Source organism: Zingiber officinale, chromosome 3B (assembly GCF_018446385.1).
Source record: "Zingiber officinale cultivar Zhangliang chromosome 3B, Zo_v1.1, whole genome shotgun sequence".
NCBI lineage: Eukaryota > Viridiplantae > Streptophyta > Magnoliopsida > Zingiberales > Zingiberaceae > Zingiber > Zingiber officinale.
In genome coordinates, this window is record NC_055991.1 from 7856946 (window position 1) to 7875792 (window position 18847).

Below are 18847 nucleotides of genomic sequence, written 5' to 3' on the forward strand. Positions count from 1 at the left end.
AAAATCAATGGTCCGGGCGTGTCCGGACCGACCAAAGTCAACACAGTTGACTTTTCATCCGGGACCGCTTCTCCCGCTTCGGTCCGGTTCTTCCGCTCCGGATCCGCTCGTTTGGGTGATCTCCGCCTCCGGAAAAGGGCTCACCCAACCCAACTTCCGGTCTTCTCGAGCGTGCTTCCTCCGCTTCTCGTCCCTCGGAATTGCCGTGTTTCCTTTTGCCACCGTACTCATCCGCAGATCTTCGTCCCTCGGACCTTCTCGCTAACTCGTCTCTTGCTCCCCGAGCAATCTTCCGCTCGGCTTGTCCCTCGGAACCACCGCGCTTCCTTCGCGTCACCGGTGTACTCTTCTCGTCCCTCGGACGCCGTCCTTCTCGCTAGCTGCGTCTTCCACTCGAGTACCTGTGTTCCTAAGCTCCTGCACACTTAGACACAAGGTTAAATACACAGGACCTAACTTAACTTGTTGATCACACCAAAACAACCTTGGGGTTCCAACAGTAACTACTAATGATGACCTAAACAGGTATGATTCATAGATTAAAGTATGGTTACCTATCATATATCACTTTTAAGGATATTTGCTTTTTTTCCTAAACTGTTGGATTAAGGAAAACAAGTATTCGAGAGCAAGTAGGTGTAGAGATGGTATAGATATGTTCAGCAATGACCAATAGATCCTATAATTACAATAGTCAAATCTATTAAAGTGAAAGATGTAAGAGAAATAATTTAATTAATTCGCATATTAGTAATAATATTGTCTTGCACAAACTCAATAGCAAAAGAACATCATGAAGTTGACCAAAATATTTGGAGCAAACAAAATTTGATGATGATAATAAGTTATGCTAAACAAAGATTGAGGACTAACAGAGCATCAAAGAGAAACAAAGATCAAGATCTGATAACCTACATATTATGTACTCTATAATCATATCACAACATAACTATGACATCAAAACCAGCTAAATATAAGTTAATTGTACATCAGATGCAAGAATATAACATATGATTAAAAGAAACTGCAATTTTTTGTTAGTTAAATATTGATAACATACTACCATCTGAACTTATTCCACAGCATGTATTAGACAGAAAAGACTGGGTCATTCGCTGAGTGGTTGTCTTCCTTATCTAGGAGAGGTTTTAGAAAGTAAATGCACATACAAACATTCCTCTAAACTTCAATAGAAAAGATGTGTGTGTGTGTGTGTGTATATATATATATATATATATATAGCATAAAATAGCTTACATAGATATGCTGAATTTAACAATGTGAGGCCTAATTTAACTTAAATGCCCTACATGAAAAAGCTTACAAGGACACACACATAATAGCATACATAAAGTAAGCAATGTTAAACAACCACATGAAGAGATAATAGCCAAGTCTTGAAATAAAGTGAAAATATACAGTAAAGAAACACCATGCATTAGAGATGGCAAGAATAATCCGCAACATGTCATGCACTAGGAAATTAATGACAACAAAGGGCTTAGTACATCCAACGAGTGATGTCGGGGCTTCCCTGTTAGTCCTGAGACTCTGGAGGGGGCAAATCGAGATCGAGCGGCACAGGCTGGGCCGACTTGGGGGCGTTGCGGGCGGTGACGGGGATGGCGACGAAGGCCTTGGTTTTGCTGATGGGGCGGGATTTCTCGAGCTGGACGTAGTCGCCGACCTTGAACCGGTTCTCGGGGTCATGGGCCTGGTACTTCTTCTTCTTGCGGACGCGGCGCTTGTACTTGGGGTGGGGGGCGAGGCGGATGACCTCCACCGCCACGGTCTTGTCGTTGGTGGCGCAGACCACCCGGCCCTGCATGGTCTTCATGGCCCTGACGGTGAGGGCGGAGGGCGGGGGCTGTGGCCGCGCGGCCGGGGAGGAGAAAGGTGAGATCTTGGGTAGAGGAGGGAGGGAGCCATGGAGGAAGGGAGACGGATGGCGGAGATTGAGGTGGAGGAAGGAAGAGATGAGGGACATGGCGGAAGGGATAAGGGCAGAAGCCGCTTTGCTCCCTCTTCTCGCCCACGGTCGTTTATATTTTCTTTTATTATTTTTATTATTATTATTATTATTTATGAATTTATTTATTTGTTTTTATATTTTCCTGTGTAGATTTGGATGAGGTAGGGAAGTAGTCAAGTCAAATTGAGTCGAATAGTATTAAGCTCGTGTTCAATTTGTTTTGGAATTACTAAGCTCGTGAACAGTTCAAGCTCGGCTCATTATTAGTTCGATTATCATAGTTAACGAACCTAACTCGTTAAACGAGTTTGAACTCGTTTTAGAGCTCGTTTTTGAACTCGTTTTAAGACTCGTTTTGCAGGCTTGTTAAGCGAGCTCGAAAACTCATTTGAATAAATATTCAACAAATTTAACAACTAAAATAATATAAACCCAACACATCATTAAACATATCAAATTACTATATTAAACTTCTAAACTCAACACACCATTGAACATGTTCACAAGCCCTTTAATCAAGCTGAGCTCAAGCCCGAGTTCACGAGCTTATAAATGAGCATGTTCTTGAACCCTTTAAACGAGCCAAGCTCGAGTCTGAGTTCACAAGCCTATAAATGAACATGTTCTCGAGCCCTTTAAATGAGTCAAGCTCGAGCCCTTTAAACAAGCCGAGCTCTTGAACCTATAAACGAACATGTTCGTGAGCTCATGAGCCAAATATCCTTAAACTCGAGCTCGGTTCGATAAAATTATCAAGATCAAAATCGAGCTCGAGCTCGGTTCGATAAACTAAATGAACGAACTCGAACGAATTTTTTACTGAATCAAGCTCTGAATAACTCACGAATCGTTTGGTTCATTTACATCCCTAGGATGAGGCATTTGATCAAATAGATAATGTTTTGAGGATATTTAAATTGAAATATAGATAATTAAAATTAAAATTTTAATTTGCTTTAATTTCTTTAAAAGAAATCATAATATTACCTTTTTTGTAAGTAAAATTTTGATTGCTCAAAGCCAAAATTCAATGCAAATGTGGTTCGAATCGAGATAAGTTGAACTACATGAACACACCTAGTTGAAGTTTCATTCTAAAGCAATACTTACTAAAGGGCAAAGACTTTCAATATCCTTTCCGATAGAAAACTAAAGATCTCGAATCACTAGCCAATATATTTTTCTTCTAATGTCTTTAAGTATACCTAGAATACCCGCACCGACTTGTAGGATAGGTCTCGGGCGCTTAGGCACACGAGCTATTTTTGAGATCAAACGAAACCTTTTAATGAAAATTCAACGGAAAAAATAACAAAATTTTTAATGGTTTAATGAAGAGGACTCATCTTTGCGATAAGACATTGCAATAAGAACTAATAGACTTGCCAACATGAAACTAGTTCATAAACTCCCTTGAGAGAGAGTTAACGAATTTCAACTGTACAACTAAATTACACAAGGAAATATGGAATCACTCACCACTCTGATCATATCCAGGGTTAGTCCAAACCTAGCATAATCATAGGTATCAACAACTCGATCGACAATCAAAAAATCTACATGGCTACTACATTGGTGGTTGAAGGTAAACTTCAAGGATTCAAGACTATCTTTAGAGATTTGGCATGGCTTTAGGATGCTTTGCGTGGAAACGGAACTAGCCATTTGTTGTAAGACTATATGAAGTAGTCCTGCCGCACCACAGCAACAAATTCCCCAGACAACAGATCGTCGTTCTTGAACTTTCCCAGTTCACCGTTTCCTTGGACGTGCCAAAATATTTGGGAAGAGAGGGGCGTGTATAAATCTGAGAGTTCAAACAAAAAGTTCCATGATGAGGGGATGGGGAATATGTCGAAGAAAAAAGTTGCATATAATTTTCCTTAATTGGAACAAAGATGTACATAAATAAGCTTTTATTCAAATCCACAGAATTCTCTGTTATGTTTGTGTCATAGATTCAAGAAGTTTATACAAAGGACCAAGGCATATAATGAATAGAGGCATTAACTTGGAGCGAATGAAAGATGCAACTTGAGGAAATGAATGCTTTAATCATAGCAAAACTAGCACTTGGAACTCACTCATTATGTTATGTCTTAACTTATAGTCTACAAAATAGAACCCAAAAAATTCCCAAATGTGACGTAAAAAAAATCCATTGTGAAGTTAATATCTTTCTATAACTAACAATATCCTAAAACTTTTTTTACATATCAAGATGTTAATGAACTAAAAATGCACTAAGTGAATTGGTACGAAATACAAAATGGCATTGTGTAAAAAAGGCATTGACAGTATATAGACAGTGAGTTGAAACTGCCATTGGCTGAATGAAAAAAAAAACTAGTCTGAAGGAGCATGCCAATTAATGTCTACTTATGTGATCAGAGATTACCTGAGGAAGGTGGATCTGGATCTCTTGTAGAATGTAACACTGTGGTGCCAGAAATTACAGTAACAAGCCCACAAATCTCAGATGCGATATTGCTTGCACTTTGCCCAGACCAATCCTGGATGTGGAAAGAAGAGAGGATTAGGCAAACCTCAATAAAGGAACAAAACATACCAGTGGTTCTGTATCAAGTACCTTGAACATAATGGCACTTGCTAATATAGTAAGAATTGTGAACATGGCATAGTAGACAGGAGAAACAACGGCAGTATTAAAAGTATCTAATGCCTGCATGGCAAAGAAAAAGGAATGAAAAAAACACAGTAGTTGGTAAGTTATAGGGAAAACTGTTAAAGTGAGCAAGAGTTTAAGAAAGAAAATTATCTTATTAGTTTTTTCTCATAGAATGCAAATTGAAAATGCAATATACATTAATGCAAACTAATTTAGTTCCAGCACTCATACAACAAAACTCAACATAAGAAATTGATTCCTTCATCTCCAGTATTATTATTTACTTAGGTTGTCTATGCTTTGTTCAAAAAATATACCAAATACAGAAGTTGCAGTTTTTTTAGCACCTATTTATAGTCGCTTGCAGCTTTTCTAGAGAATAATGGTAATAAAAAAGATGTGGTCCTCTATCTACCATATTTGTATATGATTTACATGAAAGCCCACAAGTTATCTTATACAATAATCTAGTCCTGAAGTCACCTAAGATTGCTATTTCTGATGTAATAAAAATTCAAGTATCCTTGATCTGGACCTAATGTAAGTGAACAAACAAGCCAGTGTATCAAGCTTGGTGTACCAAAAAAAAAAAAAAAGTAATTGATCAAATGAAAGGAGATAACTATACAATGCTAAAAGGAAAGAAAAATAGAGGCCCGCCTTGGTTATATATGATTTCATAATTTACTTGTTGACAGATGCCATACATGCTCAAGTACATGCAACGTGCATATTAAAAGAAAACATAAAGTGACTTCAAGTAATAGTGATTCTTCAGATCTGAAGTATACACATTACTGGTTAAATCAGTATAGCTTGGAAAGCATCAAAGCAAACCACGTAATTGGGATGAGTATTATCCTATAAACATATATATATGGGTAGTCTAAGAACAATTAAATAGAAAACAAGCAGAAATTCAGTGTGATTTGGAATATAAGCATGCATGACTGGTTAAACCAGTGTACAACTGAAAGCAACCCACCTAATTGTGAGGAGTGCTATTTAGTAAACCAACATATAAGAGTAGTCTAAGAACAACTGAGGAGAGAAATAAAATAATAGTTGGTTGTGAGTAATGTATTGTAAGTGAATGAACTTTTGTTCTAGCAACGTTGGACCTTGTTCAAGTAATTCAATTGAACTACAATGCAGGAAATTGCCAGCATAGCGAAAACCCATGTCTGGAAGTAGCCAGCTTGGTTGATTCCATCTAATGTGAGCTTGATTGCTATTCCTATGGCCTTAATACTCATCACCTGCACAACTAATGAATTTAAATTAAGCAAAAAGAAGAAAAAGCCAACACAACAATGATCATAGAATCATTACCGTCAGAGATCCAATCGCAGAGCAAATACCCAAGTAAACCATTATATTTGTTTGCCCAAATCGTGGTGCGCAATGTAACATGAGCACCAGGGAAACTGCAACCGCAGATGCTGTGTACAAAAGAAAGGCTGGAAAACAAGCAATATATCATGCATCAGATACAAATTTACATGAAAACATAGAAGGGAGATTGGATTGCAAAACCATCTAAATTATATTTACAGTATACCAAGCACAGAATTATTGCAGCAGCATACCTGGTTGGGTTGCCAAATCCCAAATTTGCTCAACAGAGCTCGGCGTCTTCTCCTGTGGGGAATGGAGCACGATGACTGTCGAACCAACAATGCAGAGCACGCAGCCTAAGACTCCCATCCTCTGCAACCTCTCATTCAGAATGAAATGGGCCAAAACAGCACTGTATCCACCATTTCTCAGCCGAAAGCTATTTTCTAATATTAATTAAAAGCTGTAGCTGTACCCCTAGATCTTCGAGATTCGGCATCTCTTACCTGACAATGATGCTCAAGGCACCCAGTGGTGTAACAAGAACAGCTGGGGCAAAGATGTATGCAATAAAATTCGCAATTTCACCAACTATCACTGCGAGAAAAAGCAACAATTTTTCCATAGACAACAAAAAAAAGGATGAGGAGAGCAATTGAAGGAAAGGAGGGCTTACTGGTGACCATCCCGATCCACCATAGAGGCTCCAACAAATATCCATACCCACCTACGCCTTAAACAACCAACAAAAACCCGTTCCTTCATTCGATTATTTTTTTGGAGGGAGGCTAGAGCGCCGGAAAGGAAGGAAAGGCGGATCGCATACCAGCACGGGAGCCGGAGGCGCCGGCACGCTTCAGGCCCTTTTTCTTGATGATGAAGCTGGCGCCGATGAAAGCGCTGGAGGCGACGGCGAGTATGAAGCCCTTGAGGTTGTCGGCGAAGATCTGGGAGGACCCCGCCGTGGGCGCCGCTTCGTCCATTGCTCCGGCGGCGGCGTCCGTTGTTCATCTACCGCCGGCCGGCACAAGTCTAGGATCTCCACGCATCCACGCAGAGCTCGATCGAGAAAGAGAGAGATGGAGAGGCGAAAATTTTGATGGGAGAGAGAAAAAATAATTGCCCTTATTTGACTACCAAATCGGCGAGACGAAGCACATGACGAGAGATAAAAAACGATGGTCCAAGAATATATATATAGAAGGAGAAAAATAACGACTAAAAACAGGAAATTGGAAAATAATTATACATTTAAAATTGGGCGAAAATATTAGCGTGTGATGTTCAAAATGACCTAGTCGCTGTTCAGAAAACCGCTCAAAAGTTTGATTAATATCAAAATCACCAAATATTTCTAGTTATCTATTTGAATAAAAATCTTAGGTATGTTCAATACAATTATCTTGATTTACATATTAATTATTAATAAAAACTAAAAGGATTAAAACACAACCATAATTTAATAGTAAAAAAATCACTTTGATTAAAGGCTAGCAATTTCCCGATTCCTTCATCGGTAATCCATTGTATTTTCAACGGAAATACTATGTGAATCCCTCGAATATCTTGCGGCTGCACCATGTCATTATTACGATCAGTGGGCTCCATTGCCAGCCCCCTCACTTTCATACTGCTGCTCACAATTATTTGAGTTAGAAGGGAGGGTTAAAAAAAAAGGTCCCTGTCGACAATTACAACGGCCGTTGGACAAGTGCAAGTGGAACTGCACTTTGTCGTTTGTCCTAATAATCATGATTCACGCACTAAATTAGAACAATATTTTTTTTACGTTATTAAAAAAAATAGTAACAATTAATGCTCATTTACTTACCATGAGACAGTTGGAACTAGTTGAGCAGTGAGTGCAATACCCAACGCAAGGGGAACAATTGTAAACCATAAAAATACATTAAAAGATAAAATTTGCTTCAAGTTGTAGCCGGACAAGGATTGCCATGGTATTTTAGCCTAAATAGAAATGTATTAGTTACAAAAAGTAGAACATGTCAAACACTATCTTGAAGACGCATCGGCGCGCCCTCTTTGATGAGTAAGACTAGAAATGTTTCACTACTGAATTTGCATAACTCCAGTTTGGATTCAGAAATGGTAGCAGGCCAGTTTTGCTGAGCGTCCCCCAAACGGCGAGAAGGGCGCTCGACGTTCTAGTGAGATCGAAGCATTTTGACCTTTGGCATCGCCTTCTTCAGTTGCCGAGCACGCTCTTTCTCTTCTTTCTTGCGAAGTGCCTCACCGCCGAGCTTGGTTTCCATTTCTTTCCTTTCTGTTTTGTTTCTCTGGATAGCTTCTTGTCTCAGGTTCAGGAGTTCTCTGTGTACTTCTTGGGCAACCTTTGCTCTAACAGCTTCAGTTTTGGAACGGGCCTGTAGAACATAAGAAATGGTCGAAATTGCCATTGAGGAACAGATGCCACAAGTGATCAAACTAGAATAACTTCACTCACATGAGAACTTAGTCTGTATCGCCCAATTAAGTCGATGTAATATGGTACGAGAGCAACTAATCGTGTCATGTCTGACATGCTATTAGCATCTGGAAGTGCAAACTTGAATGTGAGAATCCTCTTGTGAGTGCCTGGACGTTGATCAGAGAAATGCAGAGAGATGAACCATTTCCCAAACTTCTCAAATGCCTTCTCGCCAAGGACCTGAAGTGCATAAACAGATGCTCTTGTTTTCAAAAACAAATACAAAACAAAGATATGTAAATATGAACCACTTTAAAAACCGTCATCTAAAGGTCTAGCAGTTATAATTCATCTATTTAGGGAAACAACATCATATACATAAGTAAAGCATTCACATCAGCTTTCACTAAATAAGAATTTACCTTAAATTTTACATTTTACATAAACAAAACCTTTGCACCCGCTACCGTATCCATTCTCTAAATTTATATTTCATGAATAATACTTCTCTAAATTTAGGGAATGAAATCCATTCTCTAAACATAAAATATCATTCAATTTGGGAGAGAGAAAATAAAGGGAATGGATTGGATAATGAAAAGTAGATATTACACAAGGAGAAAAAAAAAATAATAATAAAATAAAGATAGGATAAATTATAGGAAAGTTAATGTATTGTGTAGTGAAAAGTAGATATCCAATTTAATAGGTCTTCTACCTTAAATTTCAAATTTTGGATAGGCAATCTGACGTGGATGCTCTTAGATTAACATCATGGATAGGCACCCTGAATTTTCTGTGCATATGATCATGTTTCTTCAAGAGAGTTATTAAAAGGCACATGACAGGAAGGCCATTGAATAGGCACTCACTTCTAAAGCCTATGAAAGGCAAGAGACTCCATCCATTAGGGGCTATCTTGATCATATGCAAGGCAGCAAAATTTTCTCCAACTCAAACACTCTGGCTTCCCATCGAGCTGTGCCACACTTCTAACCCCGCTTCAACCCATAAGACTAAACAATTCCAACCAAGCTTCGCTTCCATCATACCACTCACCTATTCCCATCCTTCATCATCCTAAGCCAATTCAAATGAACTGCAGCACAACTCAGGCAATTAACAATCATCCTACTTACCTGTTGGCTTTAGCAGAACTACTTCCAATTCAAACTAGCCTATACAAAGGTCAGAGCTAATTCCACAATAGCAGGCAGACATATTGTAATTTGTTGTAAAATATCATAGCACTCCCAAAGCCCCAAAGCCTAAACTATCAGAAAATTGCTCGGCTTCTAGATTAATGACTTGGATTATCAGCGAGATTGTAGTAGTACAAATCAAAGATTCATACAAACAAGCAATAGGAATGGGATTTCAAATTATATCCTCCGCAATGATGACGTAAAAAGATAATCCATATTTTGAAGAAAATCTTCTGATTGAGTTCTGATCCTCTAAACAGATACCCATAAAAACTTTAAAAGATATGCAACAGAAGATTCTTTAGATAATACCTCAATTTATTCATTTATTTAATAGAAGAGGTGACCATCAAATTATTTATTTCCATCGGCTCAATAGCTATCAATGGGTCTGATAAGAACAAGAGTCCTATTAAAGAAAAATTTGTAGCAGTTTCACATAAGATGATGCAAGTGGAAAATGAAACCAAGATAGAAACTGCAAAACAAACATGATTGCTGTTTATATATGTTTAAGGTGGATCAAACTCATGATGTTTCAAAGTTCAAACATGGACAGAAACTTGGATATACGAGTACTCAAATCAGTAATGTCATGCCAACAGATAATGTTTCAAACATGGACAAAAAAATAATGATAGTAATGACACACATAGTTTGTCATAATAAATAATAGAATCTGGTCTGACATGAGAAAGAAGTTATGTTATCCTGCACAACAGATCAAGGGAACCAAGATCCATGACAAATGATTTTATTTTTACAACTTGCACAAATTGTAGATCATTTTTTTAAGCCAAAGTCAAGATTTAAATGAGTGAGGTTATTGAGAGGATTGCACTAAAGGAATGGAAGAGATCTGCCACTACCGAGCATTGCATCTGCTTTTCCTCATATGGACACAATTGTCAAATGTAGGTACAAGACATAAGTCGATGGGTACAGAAGTTGTAAATGTTTTAAATCCATATTTGCTAGAAGAGCAATGGTAGTGGGAGATGGGAGAAAAAACACAATAACATATTATAACAAATTAACAACACAACAAGAAGCCATCCAACTATTGGGTCAACTAGATGGAACTTATCCTTCAATGAAGTCTGTAAGGCTACATTGCTGGAGCAGCTACATATTGGATCAAGACAAAAAATGCCATGAATCCTATCAAAGTCCAAAAATGAGTTTCTTCTATCAAGCGTGTAAATTTACATTGCCTTAACCATATTTAATAATACATCTCCTTCACATCAATATTATTGATTGATCGATCAAATAAAATATGCACCATCCATAACAATTAAGGAGTTTCCAATATAAACACAAGGGATTGAGTGAGAAATTCACTTGGTTTGATTCCATCAATAACAATATGACAAAATTTAATGATGACAATGATACTTAATAGGCAAGGAGATACTATCTTACTGCTTCAGTCTCTATTTAGATTTGTTATTTTCTTATACCTAAATATCATCAGCAAGACTTACAAATCCCTTTTTCATGTTAATGCTTACAAACATGTAAAATCTAGAAACAGGTAACTAACACAACATATAATGAGATCAGACACAAGTGTTCTGCACTGTACCAGCATGAATCATTACATGATATATGCATGGGAAAACAACTCTAGTTAGCCAATCCCAAATAGTTGAAACTAACATATGGCTTGTTAATGTTGACAATGACAATAATTCCATTACTTGGCAGTAATAGAAATAAGAGTAACTCCAACATAAGCTGAGGGAAGAAAATCAATAGTTTGACAAGGCTAATTACATGCACAAAACCAATAACTAAACATATCCTGGTAACAATTAGGTCAAATTAATCCTACTGATGGTATTGCCATCAACATGTATTAAAGAATGAAGAAGGATGTATTATAAAAATCTCACAATTCTACATGCCTATTCTAACATGTGAGAGCGAAATATATATGAAAAAATCTAGAATGATGTATTGATTCAAAGGAAAAAATAATAAAGTTTCCTTGTAATATTCAATGTAGAAGATCAATTCAAGATCAAAGGAATATGATCTTATAGATTACAGTTTAGGGTTCAGATTATTGCTAAAAGAATAGATCAGATTATGACAACTACAATACTTTGCTTCGTAAAGATGCAATGAAACATCATGCACTTCTAGAAAATTTATCACATTGTCATATCATCTAAAGTTGCAAAAATAAAGTTAAGATGGTTGATTTCAATAGTTGTTATGAAATTTCTGAGTTATGTGCATGTTCTTCTGTGTGGTCAACACATATATATTTTATGATTTTTTGTTTATCACTTCTAGCAACTATTTTTCTTTTACAACTATGTCATTCTAAAGACAGTCTATTTAGGAGACTTATTAAGGCTGTAAGAGTTGGTAACTAACAATATCATCAAATATAGTGGTTTTAAGCTTCACTACCCGGTGGAATTCCAACATCCTTCAAAATTGCAAACAGAGATTATTTGGATTTTGACAAAAGGAAATGCAAATCTCTTGCACAATTTCCCCGCAAAAGGTGAGCACCACATGCATATTATACAGAAAACACAAAAAATGAAAAAGAAAAAAGGGTACAAACCTGATCTAGAACGGCATCAGTTATCAGATCTCCAGCGACTTCTTTTGATTCCGTGACCACCATTAGCTCATCTGCCAACCACTTCCTTCCAGACGTTGGGTTCATCCCCGGATTTGCAAACCTTTGCAGGTCCCTCTCTTCCTTGTGCATATTCTTTGCCAACTTCCTCCTTGCTACTGCCAGGACGACGTGATCCATCGCTTCTTCATTCATAACCACCTCAAAAGTGATCACATCTTTCTTCGACAGCACCAAATCAAGCGTCCTCGAGATCAGATCATGCCGGCTCCGCATTTCCATCGTGGCTAGCAAACTCTGGCAGTATCTCCGACCGCTGGCATAGAACTTGAACACGTCCTGTCCCTCCTTCAATAGGAGAGGAGTGTCCTTTCCGTCTCCGGTGCCCAAGAGGCTGAAGTTCTTCTCAAAGATGGAGTCTTTGGTGGCAAACTTTGTGGCCCAGGCAAGGGCGATGATCTCGTTCTCCCGCTTCCCGGTGAAATAATTGATTAAGAAACAAATCAGGAAGCTGACGCAGATGATCTCCGTGATGTACGATCTGATGGATAGAGGCTGAGGAGAAGGCGAGGGAACAGAGGGAGACGGGAGGTCCCCTTCAGGTGAAGAGGTCAGATCAGGAGGCGGGGCGGAGACTGGTATACCCTCAAACTCATCTTCGTCCCAGAGATCGGAAGCCGGAGGGGGATTGGGAGCGGGTGGGGGACCGTGGTGGGTCTCCGGGGAGGCGGATTGCGAGAGCGAGGTGGAGGGAGGCGTAACGGATCCGGATAGAGGGAGGTCATCGTGGTAGGTGATATCTTCCGCCTCCTCGAATTCGTCCGAGTCAAATCCCTCGAAGTCGGCGGCGAGGACTGAGCGGCGAGAGAGCTCGTGGGTGAGAAGGGACACGATGGAGAGGAGGGCCACTAGGAGGAGGAAGGTGTCGCCACGGGGAGCAACAACGGCGTTGAGCGCACGCGGCCACCGGATCGCCATCGACTCGCCTTTGCAAAAAAAAAAAAAACGGAGAGAGGGAGAGAGAGAGAGAGGGGAACAAGGGCTTCTAATGTTTAATTCATCAAGACGGGTTCGAAGCAGAGGATTTTCTGTATTCTATTAATAGGAAACACGACATCTATCAATTATATAGGTTACACCTTTCATATTGACATCATGGATACCATTTACGTGTGTCGGTTAAAAAAAAAGCTGGCTCTGGCGAAGCATCGGATCCGATAAACGAGTCGGTTCTAGGTGTTTAGAGCCAAAGTAACTCTCAATTTTTTACCAACGACTGCACCCACTGTTTATTGGTGGCTCCCGCTCGGTCCCAGATTGCCTCTCGTTGCCGATGTCAAGTTGGTCCCATAAATCGTGGGGTTTTTTCGGAGTTACGGTCGACGTCTTCACTGGCACGCCGTTCCTTCGTCGCCTTCGGAGATCTCAGCAATGCCGTCGTTGAATCCCGGCGCTGCTTCGTGGCCGAGTACAATGTCAGGTATTGTCTCTCTCTATTCTAGACGATGTATTGTCTTTGGATTACGGTTCCTTGTTTTTGCTTTTCCTCGGATTTGAAATTCGAGGAAATCCATTCTCGATGGCAAAAGGGGGAAAATACCATTCTTTTTTGTTATTGCAGTATCAACAACTTGAGATTCACATTTGGAGTTTTTTCTCTCCATGTTCTACTGTGATCGAAACCTAATATCGTTTTTTTTAGGCTTCAGCTCAGTTTCTAGCACAACATTGGCCTCTAGAACTTGAAATTGGGTGCGAGAGAAGGAGGCACTAATCTTCATTTTAGTAAGAATAAAACAGTAAGGTAAATTGCACTGCTATTTCCCCTTATTTATCTCTATTCGTTGAGGAACTATAATTTGGTTATAGCAATAGATCATCATAATATTTGTTCCTCCTAAATAGTCTATCAATTCTAACTTGCATAAACCAAAAGTAGTCATCCTCTTCAAGCTTTGTAAATCCAAACTATTTAGAGTTGCTGCATGAAGTTTATTATCCATTGAGATCTTAAACTTAGCAACGTTTATACATAGCTAGTATTGCATTTATTTGGATGGGAGGAAATAGAATGGAAATGAAATTGTATGGTTGAAGTAAGCCCGTCTTCTCTGTCTCCATACCAGCCAAAACAGACAAAAAACCTAACAGAAATTTATTTGTGATGAACTGATTTGGTTCTCAATACATCTAGATAAGTTCATATAAGCATGAGCATATTATTTTCGACATATTATTGTTGTGTGATGCTGTCAAATGATATCAGTAGCACCTGTTAGAAGGGCTTGTTATCTTAAAAGGGAATCCCATACAAAGAAGATAACCATATGCTGCACATCTTATTTGTAATCAATACATATAACCACATCATGGTACATGTTCATATCTTATTCCAGACATTGTTTAGTTTAGCAGTAGTAGCAGTCAATTTATTTGTTCTTGATACGTTAGACTGAGACGAGCTTTTAGACACTTGCTCAAAGTCTTTCAATTTGATGGATGGATGCACTTTTGGATGGTGAGAATGAAGTAATCGGCAATAGTGGAGAAGTAATGTTTGGAAACAATGTGCCCATTACAAACCAAGAACAATTGGTTAATAACAAGATTAGCCCATTTGGTTGTACGCTGTGGCAAGCTGATTGCAGTAGCAATATGCTGTATTTTTGTAGCAGAACACATGAATACAGATAACTTCATGTAATGTTGGATCACCAACTGCTTAGATAGTAAGCTTAGACAGGTAGTGCAGTTGCATTATCAGAATTTGTTCGGTTCATTAGGTTTGTTTTACTTAGCATTCAGTTATAAAAATGGCAATCGAAAAATATACGTGGCGCGGTTGCACCAATCACATTTTCTACTATTCTCCTGAGTATTGCTTCGGCATTCTTGCTCTGTTAACAGGATAAAGGGGTCACGCGGGATGACACAAGGCTTGAAGATGCCAAAAAACGATAGCCTCTCTCCGCCAGCAGTTGAAGTTGTTATCAAATATCAATGATCTAATGCTTGAAACAAACTTACCAGCGTTTGACTGAGAATTTAATGTACTGGATGTGAATCTTACCATTTCTCCTTGAGTTGAAACTCTGGTGTTCCTTCATCTCTGCCCCTAAGGCTGTCAACATCCTTAGCTGATGAAAAGATTGTGTTATAAAAACTCAGTAAAAGCATATAGAATTGTTGATGAAACAAATCAGCTTTTTTTGCTTTAGTTTATTGTCAAGATGTATCTATAGAAGTTACTTGAGTAGCTCAGATGTTGTGCCCCTTCTTTACAAAATCATTGTAAAGCACCAAATAGAGAAGTGTACATAAACGATCTCAATGTTTGCTGTCGGTTTACTTCATGATTCTGTTTCTATCTATTTGGATGAATGTGGTGACTTAGAATAGGAATGTTGGTTAATCTTGCCAATCTCGATCGGGAAGCCCTAGTGAAAAAGGTTGATAATCGATTGATAAAGATAACGACTTTAACACAATTGTGATAATAAACTCATTCTTTGTATGAGTATTTCATTCATCAAATCTATTTCACCAAACAGCTTTTCATGAATGAATTTGTAACTCCTCTGTGTTGATTTAAGGATGGGTTGGCGGGGGCGCTGGGACGAGCGAATCGTCTTTTGTCACATGAATGAATTTGTAACAAAAAAGCATGACAAACTTCACATTTTTACAATTTATCCCCTGTATATTTTAGTACATGAGGGCTTGAACGCGAATTCTTTATTAAAGGGGGGCCAATCTGAATACTTGCAGTTCCACGTGGTATAATCACATCCACCAATCAAAAGGCTCATCGAATGACCAAAAACCCTTTTTTATTCTGTTATTGTCCCCTTTCTTTTGATGGCAAATCATGTAATTTGTATAAATGTGAAGGCGTTTAATTCGGTACTAATCTCCCATCATATAACTTCTTCCTCGTGCGATCCCCAAACTTCCACGCTCTCGATTCGATCTCCTCGTCTTCTCCCTCAGGAAGTTAGGGATTCAAACGACCTACCGCCCCGCCATGTCGAGCTTCAGCGGCGACGAGACCGCCCCCTTCTTCGGTTTCCTCGGAGCCGCCGCGGCCCTCGTCTTCTCATGTAATCCCCTCACGATCCGTCCCTTTCCTAAGGCTTTATTTTGGCGTTGCCGCCGTTTGATCCTAAACATCTGGTTTTGATCGGAGTTTTCTTCTTCTTGTTGTTGTACGTAGGCATGGGTGCGGCTTATGGGACGGCGAAGAGCGGCGTCGGCGTGGCGTCGATGGGCGTGATGCGGCCGGAGCTCGTGATGAAATCGATCGTGCCCGTCGTCATGGCCGGAGTCCTCGGGATCTATGGCCTGATCATTGCGGTGATCATTAGCACGGGCATAAACCCCAAGGCCAAGTCGTACTACCTCTTCGATGGGTACGCCCACCTTTCCTCAGGCCTCGCTTGCGGCCTCGCCGGACTTTCCGCCGGAATGGCGATTGGGATCGTCGGAGATGCTGGAGTCAGGTAGCGCCCCTCTTTCCCTTTTTGGTTACATGTTTTGCGCTTTCGAATTGGTTGCATATATTGATATGAACTCGGTCTTTCTTTAATCCTCATTGATTTGTTTGATTATGCTATGAACAACCACTCAATGTTATTAGAGTATTTATTTTTGTCCCATGGGTAGCTGAGTTAGTACTCAGGTGGTTGATTGTCATATGAAAGTAGGGGTCAAATCGTCCGGAGAACAATTTCCTAGGGAATAAAATCCCTCCCGAGTTCCACCTAAAGAGATGTCGCTCACCGTGATTTACCTCCCTTTCAATTACTTTGGGATGGGCATGGAGGGATGCCTAGGGTGAGCCCGTCACTTTTTGTGGTATAGAGTATCATTCATTTTCAATACTTAGATTCTTTCCCTATTCTCTTCGGGTGGGATATCACACTCTTCTTAGACACTAACACTTCGAGTGGACACTTGACCTCCACACGCTCGTGGAGTACACATACAGTAACATAGATATGCATAGGTTTTTCTAAAAGATCATTTGCAGCTAATTTTTGCAGATGGGTCTTGTTAGTGAATGTGAATGATAAAATAATGGTTGCAAAATGATGTTAGCAAAACAAGTAGCAGAGGATGGTAAATTGTCTTCGACAGAGGTGTTTTGACATCCAATGATTGTTTTAGGAATGTCAAGCAAGCGAGTAACGTTTGAGGAGAACCCTAAAAGTTTGTTAGAGCTGTATCTAAAATTAGTTTTGTAACCATGGATGTAGTGAATTCAGAGTCCCTGCCGGACCTTGTGGGTGTCTTGCATGTAGAAGTAGGAAGACAAAAGAAATAATGTGATTTTTTTTTCCTTACATGTATATTCTTTAGAGAGGTACCAATACTTTTTCTGCTAGTTCATTGTTTTGTTTCTTATTTTTTTTAATTGAATTTATATTTCTCCCCTAATGTTTATTGCCTTTTTTGAAATGTCTCAGAGTTTTCAAATCATGTTTTACCCCTATAGTTTCAATATGTGACTATAGTTTAAATCATGAATTTATAGGCGCAAGCTAATTTACCAATAAGCTTGCGCCTAAATTTTGAAATCATGAGATTTTTTAGATCTTGACTTTAAAATGAGTCTTAATATATGTTTGTGACTCAAAAATTTGGAGCACAAGCTGACTGCTTTGTATCATCATGCACCCTATAGATAACACACATTGACAGTTAGCTATTTCTAAAACAGATTGAAACTATTAGGGGAAAATTTTTCTCTTTTTTCATTGTTGATCAACCAAAATTTTGGGAAGAGGTTCAATATGCTCCCAGTCCAGCTTGAGTTTAATTTAGGAGCCTGAATTTATATACCCTGCAAAGCTATGTCGGATACCTACAGTAGAACACCAAATGGACGCTCTATATTTCTATTGGTCATATGCAAGAAATTTTAGAAATAACAATGTTATGCACAAATTTGAACCCATGTTAGATACTCATGCTTGAGCTTGTGTGATTTAGGCACATATAACATAAACACAGTTGATTTAACGCGAGAAAAACAAAGTGGAGTTAGGAGGTGTAAGAAAGTCACATGCTCATGCTTGTTTGTGCTCAATCATTGAGGTTTAGATTTCTAATGCACTCGTGTGCAGAAATGAATAAACTGAGGCGCTCCAAAAACAGCTGGAATGGGCTGACCAATTCAACCCTCTGGTCCACTATAGAGGAGTGTAGCTGCTTGATCAGTGGTTTTCGACTGTCTTGCTAACCAAACTGAATGCTGTTTGCAGGGCAAATGCTCAACAGCCAAAGTTATTTGTGGGCATGATTCTGATTCTCATTTTCGCGGAAGCTCTAGCTCTCTACGGTCTCATTGTCGGGATCATCCTCTCTTCTCGAGCTGGTCAATCTCGTGCAGATTAGGAAAAGAGGAGTAGATGCTGTGATCTCCAAGGAAATGGAGAGATGTTTATTTTTGAAGTTTGTTGTGCTTTTATTTAGTCGATACAAGGAAATTTTATTACTCGACCCAAGATTAAACCCTAGGGTTTATAGTGTGTTGCTTGGATCTTGTAGATCAAGCAGAGGACCCTTTTTCCACCAATAACATTGCCATAGTGGGGGCAAACTGTGAAGGACCTGGATTTATGTAGTTATTAAATAAATTTCAGTTGAATGAATTGACTCAGAATGTATAAAT

General features: G+C 39.0%; 4 protein-coding genes and 1 long non-coding RNA gene across 5 annotated transcripts; 2 read left to right on the top strand and 3 right to left on the bottom strand.

The window, feature by feature from the left end:
• Nucleotides 1-1291: 1291 nt before the first annotated feature.
• LOC122055773 (30S ribosomal protein S17, chloroplastic-like) lies at nt 1292-2035 on the bottom strand. The gene has a single exon (XM_042617386.1). It carries the CDS (start codon nt 1985-1987, stop codon nt 1538-1540), a length of 450 nt encoding a protein of 149 aa, XP_042473320.1. The 5' UTR covers nt 1988-2035; the 3' UTR covers nt 1292-1537.
• A 1284-nt stretch (nt 2036-3319) lies between these two features.
• On the bottom strand, nt 3320-7108 carry LOC122055772 (probable magnesium transporter NIPA6). Its single transcript, XM_042617384.1, has 9 exons — nt 6766-7108; nt 6616-6672; nt 6446-6536; nt 6191-6351; nt 5934-6061; nt 5723-5860; nt 4563-4655; nt 4371-4485; nt 3320-3779 (listed from the first exon to the last, which is right to left on the bottom strand). The coding sequence occupies exons 1-9, from the start codon at nt 6920-6922 to the stop codon at nt 3649-3651; spliced, it is 1071 nt and encodes a 356-aa protein (XP_042473318.1). The 5' UTR covers nt 6923-7108; the 3' UTR covers nt 3320-3648.
• A 720-nt stretch (nt 7109-7828) lies between these two features.
• On the bottom strand, nt 7829-13192 carry LOC122055771 (uncharacterized protein At5g49945-like). The gene is made up of 3 exons (XM_042617383.1): nt 12157-13192; nt 8404-8607; nt 7829-8323 (listed from the first exon to the last, which is right to left on the bottom strand). The coding sequence occupies exons 1-3, from the start codon at nt 13150-13152 to the stop codon at nt 8105-8107; spliced, it is 1419 nt and encodes a 472-aa protein (XP_042473317.1). The 5' UTR covers nt 13153-13192; the 3' UTR covers nt 7829-8104.
• A 285-nt stretch (nt 13193-13477) lies between these two features.
• LOC121968058 lies at nt 13478-15511 on the top strand. The gene is made up of 3 exons (XR_006107910.1): nt 13478-13654; nt 13877-13978; nt 15082-15511. It is a non-coding gene; the product is annotated as an uncharacterized LOC121968058 (long non-coding RNA).
• A 602-nt stretch (nt 15512-16113) lies between these two features.
• Nucleotides 16114-18827, top strand: LOC122055774 (V-type proton ATPase 16 kDa proteolipid subunit). Its single transcript, XM_042617387.1, has 3 exons — nt 16114-16274; nt 16388-16673; nt 18438-18827. Exons 1-3 carry the CDS (start codon nt 16199-16201, stop codon nt 18568-18570), a joined length of 495 nt encoding a protein of 164 aa, XP_042473321.1. The 5' UTR covers nt 16114-16198; the 3' UTR covers nt 18571-18827.
• Nucleotides 18828-18847: the final 20 nt, after the last annotated feature.